General features: G+C 40.9%; 1 protein-coding gene across 1 annotated transcript; it reads right to left on the bottom strand.

Moving 5' to 3' along the window:
* Nucleotides 1-12443: 12443 nt before the first annotated feature.
* Nucleotides 12444-17611, bottom strand: MRPL44 (mitochondrial ribosomal protein L44). Its single transcript, XM_082767488.1, has 4 exons — nt 17403-17611; nt 16788-17256; nt 15462-15640; nt 12444-14310 (listed from the first exon to the last, which is right to left on the bottom strand). Exons 1-4 carry the CDS (start codon nt 17573-17575, stop codon nt 14139-14141), a joined length of 993 nt encoding a protein of 330 aa, XP_082623614.1. The 5' UTR covers nt 17576-17611; the 3' UTR covers nt 12444-14138.
* Between the last annotated feature and the right edge of the window lie 33 nt (nt 17612-17644).

Here is a 17644-nt window from a genome sequence, read left to right on the forward strand (position 1 = left end):
TATTGAGCCTCTTTGTTCTGTCTTCTAAAGCTGATTTAGACCAAGAAATTATGTAATGAGTTAATGAGACTTTGCAGGTTTGTGAGGATGCACCCTTTTATAAACACCCAAAAGGTCTATGAGTTTTGGATTCTCTTAAAGATTGTGAGCGATGTGCTCCAAATCTTGGGTTCCTACAAGCAAGCATCTAAATCTTGAGGTGTTGATTTCCATAGGAACTGGTGCTTGAGAAATACAACTACCTATGCATAAATGTATGTGTTACACTGTTGACATATGTAGGGCTGAAAACTGGCTGAATCAGCTTCCAGCCCTGTTCTATCTCCCCACAAGCAGTAAGTAGCTGTGCTGTTCTTCCCTTTCTATTTTTTAACAGCTAGCATTACTTTCCTCAAGGCAGATGGCTCATTTTTTTTCTTCTCCAAATTACTAAGGGCAAAAATGCAGAAATAATACATACAAATAAAAACTCTACTGTTCAGTGTCATTCTTTGATTTTCTTTTGCATTATGTATTTTTCAGTTTCTCAACCCTAGGACCTGAATTTCCTTTCCTATAGCTTCTCTGTCCAGATCTGCGTTCTCTCCTCTAAATGACCTTACTTACACTTCTGTGAAAATATACTGGACACATGTTAATTCCAAAAATATTTAATCCCTACCACACCTGCTACAGCTTTTAGCATTAAAATTAACTTCTTAACAAACGGTAAAAGAATGGTTTCTCATGTTTGCAACATTTCTCTTTATATAGATATATATATAAATTAAAAGTTCTCCCCAGTCACGGGCAACAATTTCTGAAAGACAGAGCTTCAGTAATCCTTTAAATCTGGGCTAATATGGTATAAATTATAATATACAAGCACATAATCTAGGGGACTTGTTGTCAGGACCAAAAGAAACAAGTGTCTAAGAATGTACATCTGGGAGATGAATAAGACATCCACTGTTTGTCACTAGGATTGAGGTCAATAATATCCATTTTAAAGCAATTAACCCAGCAGGCTAAGTGATGTGGTAATTATCATGCTGAAAGACTAATGGGCTATTAAATCCATCTTGCTTCACTACTGATGGGCATACAAAATTAATCCTGGGATTAGGTGTATCACATCTGTGGTAAACCGCTTCTGCAAGATTTGTATATGAAAAGTTTTCTGAAAAATGCTAAGAAAGATCGCAGCAAGTTTATCTGACAGGAATGTTCGCTGGTATGCTCTACCAAAGATTTGGTCAACTGAGTATAAATTAACATGTCTTGTCCTGGCCTTAGTTGAGCAGTGTCTTTTTGTTAATGACTAGATACATTTCAGTAAAAGTTCAAAACAAAAGTCATAGTAGTGTTCATACAAACCACTTTTTCTTGTTGACAGTTATTTAAATCAAGACAATTTAACTGTGGGCAATGGTCAAACGAACATGATTGAATTACAGAAATGTTTTTATTTGAAATGCCATTTCCCTTTGACATTTCCCATCCACTGCTATACCATTAACATAGTAAGAGAAGTAAGAGATGGATAGCCCTGCTTTTACAGCAGTTGTAGGAAACAGGCCTTACAGTGAAGGGAAAGGTGCAACCACATCGGGTTGGTTGCATTTTCATAATGCACATTAGCGGTCTGTCATTTTTTTGGAGCAACATGTTCTGGTAGTGTGACATACGCCTAAACCCTTTGGAGTAACGTAGGGTAGGAAGGGATTCTCAGACACCACAGGGATGGAAGCCTGAGATTCAGAGCAGAAGCACTGGCGGCTCTCAGGATGACACGGAGGAGCTGGAAGACATTGGGTGAGAGGCACAAAACCAAGTGCTAGGAGAAGAGCAAGAAGTATCAAAAAGACCAAAAAAATATGGACTGAAAAAGCAATTCTTTAATTTCATTCCTTCATAGTGTATGACTTAGTGCATTATACCTGTATTAACAGAACGGCTTTTACACTTTTCTTGAGACACTGAAGCTGTGTAGGGTCAGGTATCAGGCATCAATGGCAAGACACATACTCTTCTTTCTGCAAAGTAAGCTAGAATTTTCCTACTAACCTGAACAAACCAGACTAGTTTTAAGAATAGGATCATAAAGATGCAGAACACCTTTCTAAAGTTAGTACAAGAGATCAATGCCAGAGGTAGAAAAAAGACCAAAGTCTCATTGCTCTTATCTTGATGTTCTACTTTGGTGATAATTGCTAAGAATGAAGGCCGCACTGTAAACAATCATTTTGGTGAGCTTCTTGCAGCCATTAATTTCTCAAATTATTTTTCTAAATTGTTTGAATGAAAATAGAAAAAAAATAAAATGAACTTTTGCCTGGTTTAAATCTGTTACCGTGTAGTTCAGTTGAATCTAATTGAAGCGTTGCAATGGGAAGGCCTGAGATTTCCCAGATGGACTCCCACCTAGCACTATTATCCTGTGCACTTCTCTCTCTTTTTCTCTTCATTGCCTCAAGTTAACTAAGCACGTTACTTCTCTCTCACAGAAATGCTTTCCTTATGCTTTCTTCATCTTCTACTTTTGTTTTCATAAAGCTACTAGATTGTATATCCGTCAGTAAGGTAAAAAAATAAGTTCTGTTTTAGCTTTTAAGCTATTTTATTTTATTGTATTTTTAAACTTTTTAGCTAACATTACTCAGAAAAGTGAGAAGCTTCTGTTTTATTTAATTTTTGTTGGCAGTCAGTAATTAAACACTGTGCTCTCCTGGCTGGACTGGAGCTACGAGGGGACCTTCTGAGTCTGCCTCACCTCAGAGTCCAACTATTTAACTGCCTTTAGATTTGCAAGTTCCTTTAGGCATCATGCTCACTGAAGAACAGATTTATTATTCTTTCTTTTTCCAGTGGGGATTTTTTGAGTGCAGGATTGTCCGACCTCATAGTGCAATCCGGTCTGGTTCAGCAGGAGGTTTTCAAAGCCAGGGAGGCCGTTTCAGCTGACTGACCTGTTCCCTTTTCCATGGATTTTTCCATTTTCTTAATTTTAATGAGCAATGTTGTTAGCTCAGGAGGCCGTATTCTCTTCCTGCTTCCTACCTTGGTCAGTGATGTTGAAAGGTTATCAATATTTCAACCTTGCCCCTTTATTTGACACAGTTCTTGAATTTCCATCATGCCTTGAGAGTACAAGATCATATTCCAGTTTGTAATCACAGACTAGGTAGTGGAAAGAATGTGCCTATATACAGTTGCAGTGAAGGCAAAACATCTGTCACAGGGACATCTCGTATGTGAGGTGGTTGTATTTTATTTTTAAATTCATCCTTACAGTAAATGTTCCTTATTTTTAGGGTGTAGTCGATGCTTCTGTTGCTGATTCTGATTTGTATTTTTTTATCATTGTTCTGTAAGTTCCTGTAGTTGATCAATGCTTTATGAACTGCACTATAGGTCACAGGACTGCTTGAAAAAGGCTTTTTTTTTCATGATGTGGCCTTTCAGAGAAAAATCCCAGAGGAGAGTGGAACCCTTTACACTGAAAGGGGAGTATATTCACACGTGACAATAGAAAATTCCTAAATGGCAACAGAAAAGTAATGGTGAGCCATAGCAGGGCTTCCATTTACTGGGGCTGCCCATGGGAATGCGAGCAGTACATGAGGCAGCCTAGAGCCTGTAGGTAGGAGAGAGGTTGTGAAAAAAATAGAAAGAAGCAAATGAATAAACTAGGAAAGAAAGAGCTGAAAGACAGGCCTAGGAGATGGAAAAATATTTGGTTCTAAATTAGAAGAGGAAGAGAGATATTTGTGTTCTGTCTAAACCACCAACAATTTCTTTGTTATTCAGCTACCTAAATTACTAAATCAGGAAACGTTCTCCCAGCTCTCTGAATGGGAACAACTTGATTTTCACATTAATCTTTATATAACATAGCTTATTTCTTGAGCTATGAATGATATTATATTTAAAGCCCAGTGTATTTTCAGACTCAGTTCTTTAGTACCTCCTCTACGTGATGATGAGCATTTCCTGCCTGTTTTCTGTAAAACCCCCACGGGAGTGAAGAGAGGCCTTTGTTCCTCTCCACTAATGAATCTAAATTATTGATTAGTCAGTCTAATTGGTGGAAACTTCTACCAGTTAGTGCTGTCTTAGAACTACCTTAGATTTGGTAAAAAGAATTGGAGGTAGTTTGACAAACATCTTCACAGAAGGACATGCACAGTTAGAACAGAGACAAGTAACATTTTCAACCATTTTTCTCCCATTTCCCTACGCTTTACAAAATATACATATTCTGCTGCAGACTTCCCTAGAATTTCAGTTCTATTAATAAATATCATTTGAAGGTTAATTTGCAGAACAGAATTTACTGTTGTGAGCAGACATCCTTTGGTGCTTGTGTTAATGCTGAAACAGTTTTTACAACTGTAATCTACATGCAGAAACCAGGACAAAATTCTGTAATTCTCTGAGTCTTGCATTATTGTAGCAATATAGGCCTGTGATATCAAGAGAAAAGAAAGCACGAAGTCAATCTGAATATATATAGAGAATGAGCTGAGTCTGAAATGCCAAGTCAAGCCATGAAATACTAATCATGCACTGAGAAACACTAAGGAGGTAAACATGTGACTCCAGTGTAGCAGTGTTTTAATTTTTATAAAAATAGGTGAACAAATGCAGCGAACAAATCAATCAGCATAAATATCAGAAAGACTAAAAGTCCTGGAAATATCATTTTGGATTTGAAGTGAGATAAAAAAGAACAGTATCTTAGTGTAAAGTAATGAAAATGTACATGAAATAGGAAAATTTGGGAAACAGAGCTTTCAGATGCCAGATATTCAAATAGAAGAACAAAAGAAAATAAGCCACAAAACATGAATATGGGAAAGCTCAGTTCTTTGATCACAGAGATTCTGAAAAAAAAATATAATTAGAAGTGGACTGACAAAGGGAAACCTGATGCTTCAAATTTAGTTTAATTTTTCTCATTACTGTAATTTTTAAGTCTGAGATACCATCAAGATTTTTTTTTCCAGGAATCCCTGAGAATCTGTCATGTGCAAACTGCAGTTCTGTTGTTCAAGGAGGACAAGAGAAAAGGGCTTTGTTACTGGCAGTATTAACGTGTTAGAAGAGCACTACCAAGATGCACAACAAACAAAAATCCCCTGGAGAACATAGTAAAGGTTAATGCAGTTGGAGTGAATAGATGCGGATAATCCTTGGTAACTGCAAATATCCTCTTAAGGGAGGTTTTCTGGAGGAGAGACCTAATCTCAGCCCATACATGGGAAAAATACTGCTAAGACTAATAATATTTTAGCACTTTCTACGCTATTTAGTTTGGAAGTAAGGGGCAAACCCTCAAACTGTTGTTTAGAATAATTAACTGAACATGAAAAGGAGACAAGTGGGTCTCCTGTACAGTCTGCTGTATGGCAAGAGCACCTTCAGTTCCTCTCCTTCAGCTGACTTTTCAACACTGCAAGTCATTGCTGCAGATACAAAGAGATAAAAAAAAAAAAAAAAAAAAAAAAAAAAAAGGTTTCTTTCAAGAATGTAGTCTCTGATTACACGGCAATGACAGGTATGCCTACTCATTGAAAAAACATACATGAATTTCAATTAAGAAGGCCAATTTTAGGATATTTGTAAGTATTTGACAAATAAGTCAAAAAATAAGTCAAATAAGTCAAAAAAGAAAAAAAAAAAAAAAAGAAGTATTTGACAAATAGAAAAACTCTTTCCTAAACAAAAGGAAAAAGAGAAATGCTTATCAGTGTACGGCTTAACTAAAAAGACTTCACATGAAAAAGAAGCTGTCTTGATGACATAACAGAAGTATTTCAAATGTAATGCTTACCTGCTTAAATAAATTAAAACAAAACAAAACAAAACAAAGCACTTAAAGCATGGTGGGCACCATAGTAAATAGTATTCTTTTCCAATTTGGGACTGGAAAATAATAAGTGTTCAGAACAAAACCTTGGTGTTTTTTTGTTTGTTTGTTTTTTCAGTTTGGTTTGTGGACAAGGTATTTAACTGAAGAGATTGAACAGATACCCTGAAACAGCACACTGAAAATTTGGGGACAATGTCCTTTCAGACCAATAGTTATTAAAGAGCAGTGCCTTACTGACACAGACGCAGAAATTTTAGAAATACAACCACTGTTATACAGGAGATTTTTAAGCAAAAGAAAAAAAAAATTCCTCCATGGATGAAGAAAATTGGCAGTAAGGAGGAACCTGACAGTTAATAAATCATCACAAATATGGCAACAAAAGCATTTAAGCATTTCAGAAGCTATTAGCCAGTGTAGTATTCCTTACAGCCTAGCTCTTCTAATCAAGTATCTCCTAACTGTTAGAAGTTGTGACACTGCCTGTACAGCTTCACCAGAGTGGAGTTCATGTTGACCTTCTTAAGTTATCAAGATCCCCTTTCTGAATACCCAAGTTTTTTGCATCCTGCTCCTCTGTGCGTAGGGTTCTTTTTGACCTCAGTATTTGCTGCTTAAGTTCCAGCTGGCCACTTTTTCTGATTCAACGTATTCTTGAGCAGTTTATAAATACCACCGTGATAGCACAGCTGCCCTCCAGCTTAAATTTTCCCTCCCTGCACATAGTGGTGTGCAGGCAGATAAAGGCCTAGCTGAACCATGCACACATGTGGGTGGAAGATAGAGCAGGTGTGTGCCCAGCGGGGCCGATCAGCTGGGGCTCAGCACCCTGCCGTGAGCTCTGGCTGCGTGGCCCAGCCCGTCTCTTTCCTGATTCTGAGGGAACTAGGAGCATAACCATGCTAGAAAAAAAGGAAAAACAAACAGAAAAAACACCACACCAAAACATTTTAAGCTCACTAATGATTAACAGCGAAAGGTTTCATACTAATTATTGAAGTTTCAGGTTTTACAGCCCAAAAAATCAGTATGAGCTGACCTAGACATTAGCCAGGGTAAAGTCTTGTTTTACACTCCTTCTCTTTCCATCACTGGTGGCTGCACAAACCCACCTGTCACAGGGTCTAATTCTTCCTAGTTCACCCTCATTACAGACCAACAGCCGATGGATGTTCAGAGCACTGTCCTCAGTCCCAGCTGTGCTGCAGAGCGCCCCGTGTTTTCTGCCTGCAGGGAGAGCCCCTCAGCACTGCAGGCAATGGCCATAACTGCCCTCGGTTCTCTCTTCAGGGAGTTTCATCCCCTTGTGTAGTGAAATCAGAGTAACTCCTTGTCAGCATAAACCCTTTGGAATGACATCTTCGTGTTGAAAGGATGTATTGATATGCTTCAGAAAAATCACCGTGCTGTTGCAGTGTGAACAGTGTGCTTTGCAGGCTCCAAAAGCAGCCTGGTAAGAGTCAGCAGAACGCAGCAGTAGATTCAGTCACTACAACCAAATCCCTTCTGTGATCGGGGGGATTCTTCTTTAAAGGAAAGTTTTGAAGCTTATCCCAAATTTTATCATACTTTAAAAAAGTATATTTTTTCCTAGTTCCTGACCTAGTTTTGATTTACTAGAAAGTGATGATTAGAGCAATCCAGTCAAGAAAAAAGCTCAAATTTATTTTAAATTGTCTGCTTTTTTCTCACTTGGAGTAAGGAGATCAACCAAATTCAGTCTGGCCCATGACCATCTCCTAATACTTGATCTTAAACCCAGGCTTGCAGCAGGGAGTTGAAATACCCAACCAAGAACCGACAAACTCAGCAAGAATCTTTCAAAGAAACAAACCATCAAATGGTTTGCCTACCCCTGAAGCCAGGGAACAGCCAATGGTTTTGATACCGGTCCAGACTTCCATGAAGCGTCTCAGGCTGCCTCTATTCGTGCTGCACGTGGGCTGTTGGGAATCTTGTCCGCAGCCAGCGGGCACCGCGTCGCTGTGCTGGCTCCCAGCGGCTGCGAGAACAAAACAGGCAGAGCCAAGGGCCTGAGCATGAAACTATGTGTGGGAGCATCGCACGCGTGTTCTTCCTACAGTAATAAAAGCAGCAATGGGAGCAACAATGACTTCTCCTGACCTATGTGCCGATCCACTGGCGGGAGTGTCATCGTCCCCCCAGGTGCTGTCTCACTTGGCCGGGCAATGCAGGGTGCTGAACATGCCTGCCTGGTTGAAAACGTGCTGAAAAAACATCTCACAGTATCTGGGGGAAGACATGAAACATATAACAAATATTTCCATTGCAAAAGGAACATAAAAGCCAAACTGAACTGTACTCTGCTGTAATAAATAGAAAATGATGCTTAAATCACTCCATTCGAGAGCCATCAGCCCCCTAGTGAGGGGAGGCCGAGGAAATTATCCCAGCGGCCGTGCTGAGCTCACTGCCGCAGCTGTGGCTTGAGGCAGGAGGTCTGCGAAATGGCACAAGCAGCCGTCAGCTACACAGATTTAGATTAGGCAACAGTTTTATTTCTGGTGGGACTATAAATAATGATATTTTGTAAATATTCTCAGCTCTCATCTCTTGAAATTAAAGAGAATAATCATCATTAGCATTCAACTAGCATTCAGCAAATGAAGCCATTTTCTCTAGACTTTTCATCCTTAAAAATTTCTGATGTTGGAGTTATTTCTACAAATTTTTCCCGTTACTTTGTCACCCTAAACGTTGATCTTTTTGCCCTCTAGTGGTGGGAATGCTTCTCCCGGTCTGCCTTGCCACTAATCCCACACGAATTTTGCAACACCTGTTCAGTTTCATTAGGATTTTCTTAGTTACATAGGTAGTACTGCCTCCACGGGGGAGATGAACCACAAGAAGAGATTGCAGAATTATGTCTTTGAACCCCGAATCTCTGATATTTTCTGGAGGTTTAGGTCTAATGTAGGACACTGGTGCTCCACTATTGTGCTTCCTTCAGCCTTAAAGGATGCGTAATGATTTTCACGTAGCTGAATTAATTACTTTTTTGATCTGGCAATATCCCCTGCTTTACCTCCTAATCATGGATCTGGACATGTTTCCCCAAAACGCCATCTCAGTGTCACGGTGGGGCTGCTGTCAGTTAATGGTACTATGAAGTGGTGGCATCATTCTCTACAAGTAGGCAAGTGAGCACAAGATTTTTTAAAGCTTCCAAACCTGGAACCTTTACACATGCATCTCCCACACTGGTCAAAAGTGCTTCTTTTCTCTAGAACGTGGAAATTTGCCAATGGCACTCTTTTCCCCTCCACCTAAGTATACCAGCCATAGGCTACAGAGCGAGACAAGTACACCTCCAACCAAAGATGGGATTCAATGGTATTTAAATGTGTGTGGATCATGAAACTACGGAATCTGTTGACAGAGCAAGGAATTATAGCTAACTACCATCTTTCTACTGAACCATCTTGTGTTAAATAGTGTTAAAAGCTTTTTTGAAGTTGGATATGAAAACATTCTTTCAGGATTTTTTTTTTAGTGACACATGTAAGTTTTTAGGGTTAGAAATGCTACAAAAAATTGGCCAAGTTATTTGAACGTCTACTGAGAATACCATTTTTTGAACACACACACACACACACACACACACCTACCTATTCATGCAATTAACTTTGGTGGCCTACATAGAGTACCAAAATTAAGTATTTTAAGCAGAAATCATGCCTTCAGGACAAAGAACAATAAACTGGGCATGTGAGGTAATCATTAATCTCAAACATGTTAGTCAAGTTACCATAAAATAAATGTTATTCTCATTTACATAAGCATCCCAGTCTAATTAGGGGAAGACATAGGACTGCAGAGCTACTGGGATGCCATTTAAGAGGAAACTTGCAAGCATGTCCAAAACTGTATGGAACTGTGACCTCACTGGAATTAAATACAAATTCTGCCAACACCAATAAAAATCATGATTTCTTCTGATAAAAAACAGTGGTATCAGAACAAGTGAGCACAAATGGAAATGAATACTTACAGAGGTAAGGCCTCGTTTTTAATTTCCATATCAGAACAGTCAGGTTCAGTAATTGTTTCCAGCTGAAGCAGTGGGAGCAAAAGACCTAACTACTTTTAATCTGGAGCACCATCTGTTTAGGAAAAGGATCATTAAACTTAGCTATGATGGCAGGAGGTTGTCTCGATGACCCAGGAGGTCCTTTATAATTGTACAACACCTGCAGATACCATACTTGAACATGAAAGTTCAGTGACCAAAAAAAAGGCGTAGTCAAAGCACAACTACAACAGACTGGCAGAAAGCATTGTATTTATTACACAAAAGTAGAAAGGATGATGATGCTTTACTTTCTCCCAACAGCTACCTTTTTTCAAGGGAAGCGCAACCCATTTTTAGGTGCACCACAATGAGCTGCATTGCTGCATCCTCTGGGACTTAGGAACAGCAGCCAGCCTTCAATGCTCAGATTCTGTCGCACAGATTAACTGTGCTCTACAACAGTTGGCTATTTACTGACCAACTGGTGACCATTTTATTTTCCTAATTTATCTGCAATTTCTTACACAAGCTGAAATGGTAAACACACAGAACCACTGCCATTGGATCACTGGAATCAATTTGAAAAGATAAAAACAATCTGTCCTTGGATGCTCCCTTCTCTACAGTTAACACGTCTCTGAACATTAAACTTCAAAGCCCAGAAGTACTTTATAAGAGCAAATTAATAGTTTTGAGCCTGTTTAAAGTTTACCACAGCACTTGGTGACGTTGAGGACAAGAAAATGTAGGGCTTTTCTAACATTTTTGCACTGCAGCATCCGCCCTCCCCCAAAAAGAAAGAGAACACATCTTTTGATGTTTTGAATTCTTTATGGCTTTTTATAGCACCAGAGTGCCAGAGCAACTTATCCTCATTTTTGATCTCTCATAAAAAGCAAAAGAGTTTGGTATTAATTTCAATAAAGCTTTAACTTTTCACTGACGATTTCAAACTTTAAATTTAAATACAATCACTTTATAGGTATCTCTCCCTGTTGATGTCTGGTATTTCAGTCACTGTTAAAATACAAGAATTATTTCTGGATGTTTTTAGAGAAAATTACAGAAAAAACGTCTGGTTATTGTAACCAGCAGAAGCTGCAGCTGTGAACAAGCAGATGCACAGAGCATTCAGTTGTGCTACTGAACAGCTCAAAACAGCAGCAAAAGCACATTTTGAGAACAAGAAGTAACTTAATAACAGAACATGAGTGCACATTAAGAAGTTTTTTTTTCTATTTGCTTAGCTGGCACCGATACAGTAGAACTTCTCTTAACTTTCTTTAAAGAAAGTCAGTTTTAAAACTCTTTAAAAGAAAAAGACAGAATCTTGATGATGGAGGGAGAAGAGCTACCTAAGGCCATTCACACATGTAGTTTGTTCAGTATTTGGGTAAAACCAAGTCTAGACCAAACTCAGCAGCAAAACTGCCATCGCCTTTAATTAATTAACAACTAGTGGCCCATTTATTATTATTATTATTATTATTTTTAAGTCTACTTATGTGTAAGCATATTTGCATCCTTATGCTAATTACAAAGATCAAGAGAGAAATTAAAGAAAAATGAAAAACGGTTAGCATTATAGTACTGTACTTTTGTTAAAACATAGCTGTTAGCACACCCGTGACTTCTGAGTTAGCCCAGAAAGACTGGTATTTGTCTCCTGGTTTACTTGCAGTTAAGAAAAGATCTTCATTAGGATATATGGTTTGAATGGGTTAAAGGATAAACGCAATGACAGTAACAAATACCTGTATCAGATAAAGTTAGTGTAGCACCCAGAAAGGCATAATCCGGGCTGACTCGAGATCACGTTAACCTATTACAAAATTCCGTAAATGCTAGAGAACACAGCCTTTTCTACTGCAAAGTCAGTTTAAGAATATAACCGTAACAATCATTGGTGAAACAAGTTGTTCAAAGGGTTGCAAGAATAAACTAACCTGATTCTTTTTAATCGGTTGATTATTGTCCTGATGCTTGGTTTAGTTTCCCTGAAAGATAAAACGGGATTTGAGGAAGGAAGGATCATTGGGAGATACAAATGCACTTGGGTCAGAACTCACTGCCTGGGTCAGAACTAACGCAAGTAGCTTTAAAAAGTACTCACCACAAAACTACCAGGGAATTCCATCAACAAACCTTGCAGCAGAAGAAAAGCTGCCACTTTAACTGTCTACTTTTGAAGATACTTAATTCTGTAAATCTAACCAATCTTTTAACATCAGTGAGTTAGTGATACACACTTAGAAGCCAGAACCTGAAGCACAGATACCTTATCAAATGCTTTTCTGACCTTTAGAAGATTGAAAATGGAACATGTTTTCTTGTATAAGCTCCTTATTTTCCACTCACACCTCTATAAAAAAAAAGTCAACCTTTCTTTCCATGTCCCCAAACTGTCTCTCTCTTTGAACTCAAAACATTCCATACATATGTTACACAATACATTGATTTATCTTACATTAAGCAGTTTCCTTCCAGCAAGGAAGGACTCAGCAATCCACTTGTCCTAGGATTTATTCTCATATTCCAAAATGTGAAGCAACAGTAAGCAGAGGCTAAATATTCTTTTAATGTAAACTGACAGAATACTGTTTTTTCCTCTCTTAAAAGACATAAATATATATATTTAAAATAATAGTTAAATCAAACTTTGGATGAAAAAAAAAAAAGAAACAAAATAACACTACTGTCCTTTTAAAATAGGTAAAGGTAAGGGAAATATCTCATCTGAAAAACTAAAAATAGCCTAAGTAATTTCAGAGTCAGCTATTATTCCCCTGGAATATCATGACCTTACTGGCTATGGTTATGTAAGTGATAATAGATCACCTAGATGTATTTTTTTTTCACTTAAACACAAGCAATTTTATGCAAAATTTATGTTAGACTGATCTTTCTGCTCTCCTTTTTACATTTTAACTCTCACCTGTGGAATTTACCACACCAGAATCTAAACAACAGATTTCACTGTGACCTAGTCACACGAAGTGTTGTACACGTGTTTCAGATGTGTGGCACGACAAATAATAGCGAATGGCAGACAGGTGTTGGTTGGTTTTTGTCCCCCAGTCAAGTAGAAGAGAGCCAGATCTCATTCTCACTGCAGGGAATGCAGCACCTGCAGTGTGCCAGAGCTGCTCAGCAGCCACAACCGCAGCCTGGGACCTTTCACGGCTAGGCAGCCTTCACACAAACACAAAATAAAACGGGATATGGCAGGAAACACTTCTTTAACCACCGTCCTACATTCAACTTTTTTCTTTCCTCCTCTGAGGGCTCAGTTGCAATTTGCAATGTCATCTCACTAAATTTTAAAGGAAACAATTCCAAGAGAGCCACACAGTCCCCATGTATCTGTCTCTCTACATGCTGTTTTCTGGTACATGTACTGAGTTCCTATTTAATAGGAACATTATAAAGGTACCTGAGTTGTTCCTCAGCAGCTTTTCAGTCACTTGAGTTACACTGGAACAGCTGCAGATGGTGCAAACAAACCAAACACCAATTTCACTGAATCCAATATACCTTAGTGTCATGAGCACTTAAAATTAAATCATCTAGTAGCCTAATATTACACAATGTTCTCCAATTTCTTTGAGCACAAGCCTTCGTGATCCTCATTTTCCTTTTTACAAATTTTAAGATAAAAAAATACATCCTCCCAGAGCATACTTGAACAACAGAAGCCAATGTGTACGGCAAATAAATGTTGCAAGCAGTAAGACCTCAAAAGTGCCATTTCCTTTTTTAATTGGACCACCAGTGTTAATACCACTGACGTCGCATTTTACATTTTCACAAGGTCAAGGACAAATAAATCCAGATAGAACCCAAAGACCAATGCTGCATATCTAATTCAACTCATCTTATTAACGATACCCTCAATCAAAGCCCCAAGAGAGCTTACATAAAACCTTTTTCTACATAGTGAAGTTCCTCAAGAGCAAGGACTTTGTCACATTATTAAACATCCTTAAGAACAGTCTCCCATGTTGTATGGAAAAACTTCTCAGACAGAATGCATACATTCAGAAAAAATGTACTTTTGTTGTTCAGGAAAATGACTGAATATTAAGCTTTATGTAAAAGGGAAAGATTACATTTCTTTTAAAACCGTATTTAATTTGAAATTTGCGTACACTTAAGATCAGAAAATTGAACCGAATTTTGCTTTCTGAAATGCATCTATATTTGCATGAAAGCCACTAATTCTTGAGAGAAACTAGAAGCGGCCTGTATTTTCTAGTTACTGCTGATAGCCTTTTCAGCTGTCCACCCTTGTTTGGGTTTCGAGTAATCCCAAGGTCTCCTGTTCTCTGTATACCCATACAGCTTCCGCAGCGCCACGCGGGCAGCTTCTTCCTCTGCTGCGAGCAGCGTTTCACCAGGGCCTTCAGCGATCATCTTCTTATCACTTGAAAAACAAACAAACAAAATGTTTTCACATTTTCATCAAAATCCTGAGCACTACTGTACATCATGAATAAGAGCTGTTAGATATTTTTTCCTCCACTGTCAGTGTGACTGTTGAAGGTAATTTCTACGTACACACACGAGTGTCAACATTTCTGTTGGCCTTTCCTGCAAAGATAAGCGATCAGATACTCAGCAGTGGAAACTCTGATCAGAAAGACATCCTCTTTCTGGAAGAACACTGCTTTGTTCAGTTGGACTCCTAACACATTACTGATTGTTCACAGTGTTCAATTTCTGCTAGCCCTGTTAAAAATATGCAAATTTGTTATTCTGGTCAGCTTAAACAAACATTCTTTTCTCCTCCCCTGGTAAGAAGGCATTTTAGGAATTCTTCCGAAGGATTCATAGAGAAGTTCTCTGTGTTAGGAGTTATGTATTCAGCTCTGTTTAATCAACATCTATAGGCACTGTATAGGAGCATTTCGTGGAGGGACACAAGAGATTCCAGGAAAAAATGCAAAGTTCTTTTTTTTTTTTTTATATATATATATAAGATAAATCTTAGAAAACAAATGAACTGAAGCAGGGTAATTCAGAACAGGTTAAGGCAATCTTCCCAAGTGCTCATCTGTAGCTCATGTAGCAAAGCAACACCGTGGGCTAGGAGGCAGGAGATCCCACCCTGCTCCAGACGAGCGATGTTTCCACCGGGCAACACACCTGGGCAGACCCTGACCACGCTCACCAGGGCCACCTGGCACGTACGTTTTGTCTGGGCAGAGACACTCCTCTTGCTTGCTTTCTAATGCCATGATTTGACCCCTATGTAAAAAGCTCTAGAACATAACGTTAGCATCTGTTCAGCCCCTCCGCCCTTGGTATCTCTTAATCTTGACAGTTTTCTATCTTGACTCTCAGGTGCATCTTGTTCAGACTTCGAGGCCCTTTAGTCCAAGACAGTTTTGTTTTTTACTACAGCAAGGCACTAACAATGCATAAGTGGTTGATTTTAGATGGAAGTCACTGCATGGTTTCTTTTCTCTAATAACTTGGCCAAAGAACACAAGTAAAAAAGTAAAAAGACCATCCTCCCTCCTTCCCTCTCCCCGAGCTTAACTCCATTTCACTTTGCATTAGCATTGTACTAACCAGTACAGCCCAACGAAGTACAGAGGAAGAACTGTGGTGACTCCCAGCTGCCTCGTAATTCTTGGCTCTGGAGAAGAGATGTTCCTCTTGGTCAACTCTTCCACTAGTAAGCCCATGGGATTTACAACTTCCCAGATCTCAAACAGATCTTTTCCAATCAGATGGGGCATTAAAAAATCCTAAACAAAAAAAAAGAATTAGAAGTTACAATCAGTGGGAAAGGGAACAAAGGCTTTAGCTTCTATGGTCTGCTAATAAAAATGCAATATGAAGAGGCACTAACGCACTCGACAGTGAAGAGCTGAAAGGAATGATCAGCTCCACACCACAGCCAGGCAGAGCCATCCTTGTTACTGAGCTCAGCAGCACTGGTTCTGCTTCAGCCTTGCACTGGACTCACGCAGAGGTGCCCATTCACATGTAAGGAAGGAGCAGCATGGGCCTGGGGGAGGCTGACAACACCCCCGTGCAGCTCTGAGCACCAGACACACCATTCAGCATGTTTAGCACACACAAACCCCAAGCTGTACTTCTGGAGGGCTCTGCAAAGAGGCTGGAGGCACCATACAGCCCCAGAGGATGTGCACTTGATCTGATCACTGTTCCTACACAGCCCCTGGACTCGTTTCAGAAATCAGGTTCTCGCAAACGTTCCTCCATTGCAAAAATAGAAGTAAGTGAAAAGGACACCTGAAAGGGCAGCAGCTCCTGAAACTACCTTGTTACACTGCATTTTAGTTGGACTTTCTTGTATGAAAAGATGTTTAGGTGTTTGCAGCAGCAGCTTTATATTGAATATAAATACATATTGAAAGCTGTACAATATTCTTTAAAACTGAAGAGGTGTGTGAGCTGAGGTGGAGTAGTTCCATTATTTGGTAGGGCAGCATAGGTCTTCAAAAGACGTTTAGATGTTGAACTTCGCGATATGGTTTAGTAGAGGACTGGTTAGTGTTAGGTCAGAGGTTGGACTCGATGATCTTGAGGTCTCTTCCAGCCTAGACAATTCTGTGATTCTGTGATTTTGTGACAACACTTTCCTCTAGCAAGTGGCAGCAAGTATTATAACACCACTGCTATAAAGCACCCTAAATACATCATTTAATGCATCTGACCAGCCTTTTTTTTTTTTTTTTTTGAACAAACAAGCAACAACCTCTCTGAATCTCTGCCATCTCAACATAGGCCAACATATAATTTTTGCCCTTTTTCCTGTAGCTTTCGTGGCCTATGACGCCTTTTTTCGATGCTATGACGCCTTTTTTCGATGCTATGACGCCTTTTATCAGTGGGAAAAAAAACAAATCCCCCCAGGCTCCGACTCACCCTGAGGAAGATGCCCGTTCTCTCGGGCCCGCTGCTGCCGAGCAGCGCTCCGACGACGGCGAAGAACGTCCTGTGCAGCACGGCCGGCGGGACGGGGAACTGCGCGCACAGCGCCAGGTCCTGCAGCGCCAGGCCCCGGGACACCTCGGCGACGAGCTCCGGGCCCGTCAGGAAGGCGACGAGCGCCGCCGTGCCCGGGGCGGGCAGGGCCGGGTGCGCGGCCTGCAGGCAGCGCCCCAGCTGGGAGCGGGCGAAGGGCAGCCCCCGAGCGCAGAGCTCGCCGTTGTCCCGCAGGGCGAGGGCGGCCGCCCCCGCCTCCAGCCCCAGCTGCCGGCGCCTCGCCTCCTCGCTCTCCACGTAGCAGGGGTTCACGAACGCGGTTTTGAGCAGGTCCAAGGAAAAATCCTCCTGGAGGCGGCGGCTGAAGGCTTGGATCTCCGCGTGGTAATCCCAGCCGGGCTGCTCGGACCTGCGGGCACCAGAGCACACGGTTAGAAGCCGAGGCAGCCGCCCGAGGGCGAGCCCGACTCGCTCCTGCGGGCCGCGACCGCCGCGTAAAGCCCCCGGGGCTCCCCTTGGCGAGCGGGCCCGGCCCCGGCCCCGGCCGCCCCTCACCGCCGCTGCGGGGGCGCCTCCAGCCGCTGCTGCTCCAGGTAGGCGCGGAGCCACCGCTTCTTGGCGCGGGGCGGAGCGGGGCCGTGCGCGGCCCGAACGGCCCCGGGCCCGGCCCCGGCCGCAGCCAGCAGCCGCCGCGACGCCCGGAGGAGAGCCCCGAGCCCGGCGGCCATGGCGGGGCGGAGCAAGGAGGCGGCGCGGCGGGGAAAGGCGCCCGGCCCTGCGCCCTGCCGGCCACGAAC

Source organism: Aythya marila, assembly GCF_965140915.1.
Source record: "Aythya marila genome assembly, chromosome: 9".
Taxonomy (NCBI): Eukaryota; Metazoa; Chordata; class Aves; order Anseriformes; family Anatidae; genus Aythya; species Aythya marila.

Coding starts and splice junctions, on each gene's coding strand:
- MRPL44 (XM_082767488.1), bottom strand. CDS start 17,575: ATGGCCGCCGGGCTCGGGGCTCTCCTCCGGGCGTCGCGGCGGCTGCTG. Junction 17,257..17,402: donor GAGGCGCCCCCGCAGCGGCG/GTGAGGGGCGGC, acceptor TGGTGCCCGCAG/GTCCGAGCAGCCCGGCTGGG. Junction 15,641..16,787: donor GAACGGGCATCTTCCTCAGG/GTGAGTCGGAGC, acceptor TTTTTTGTTTAG/GATTTTTTAATGCCCCATCT.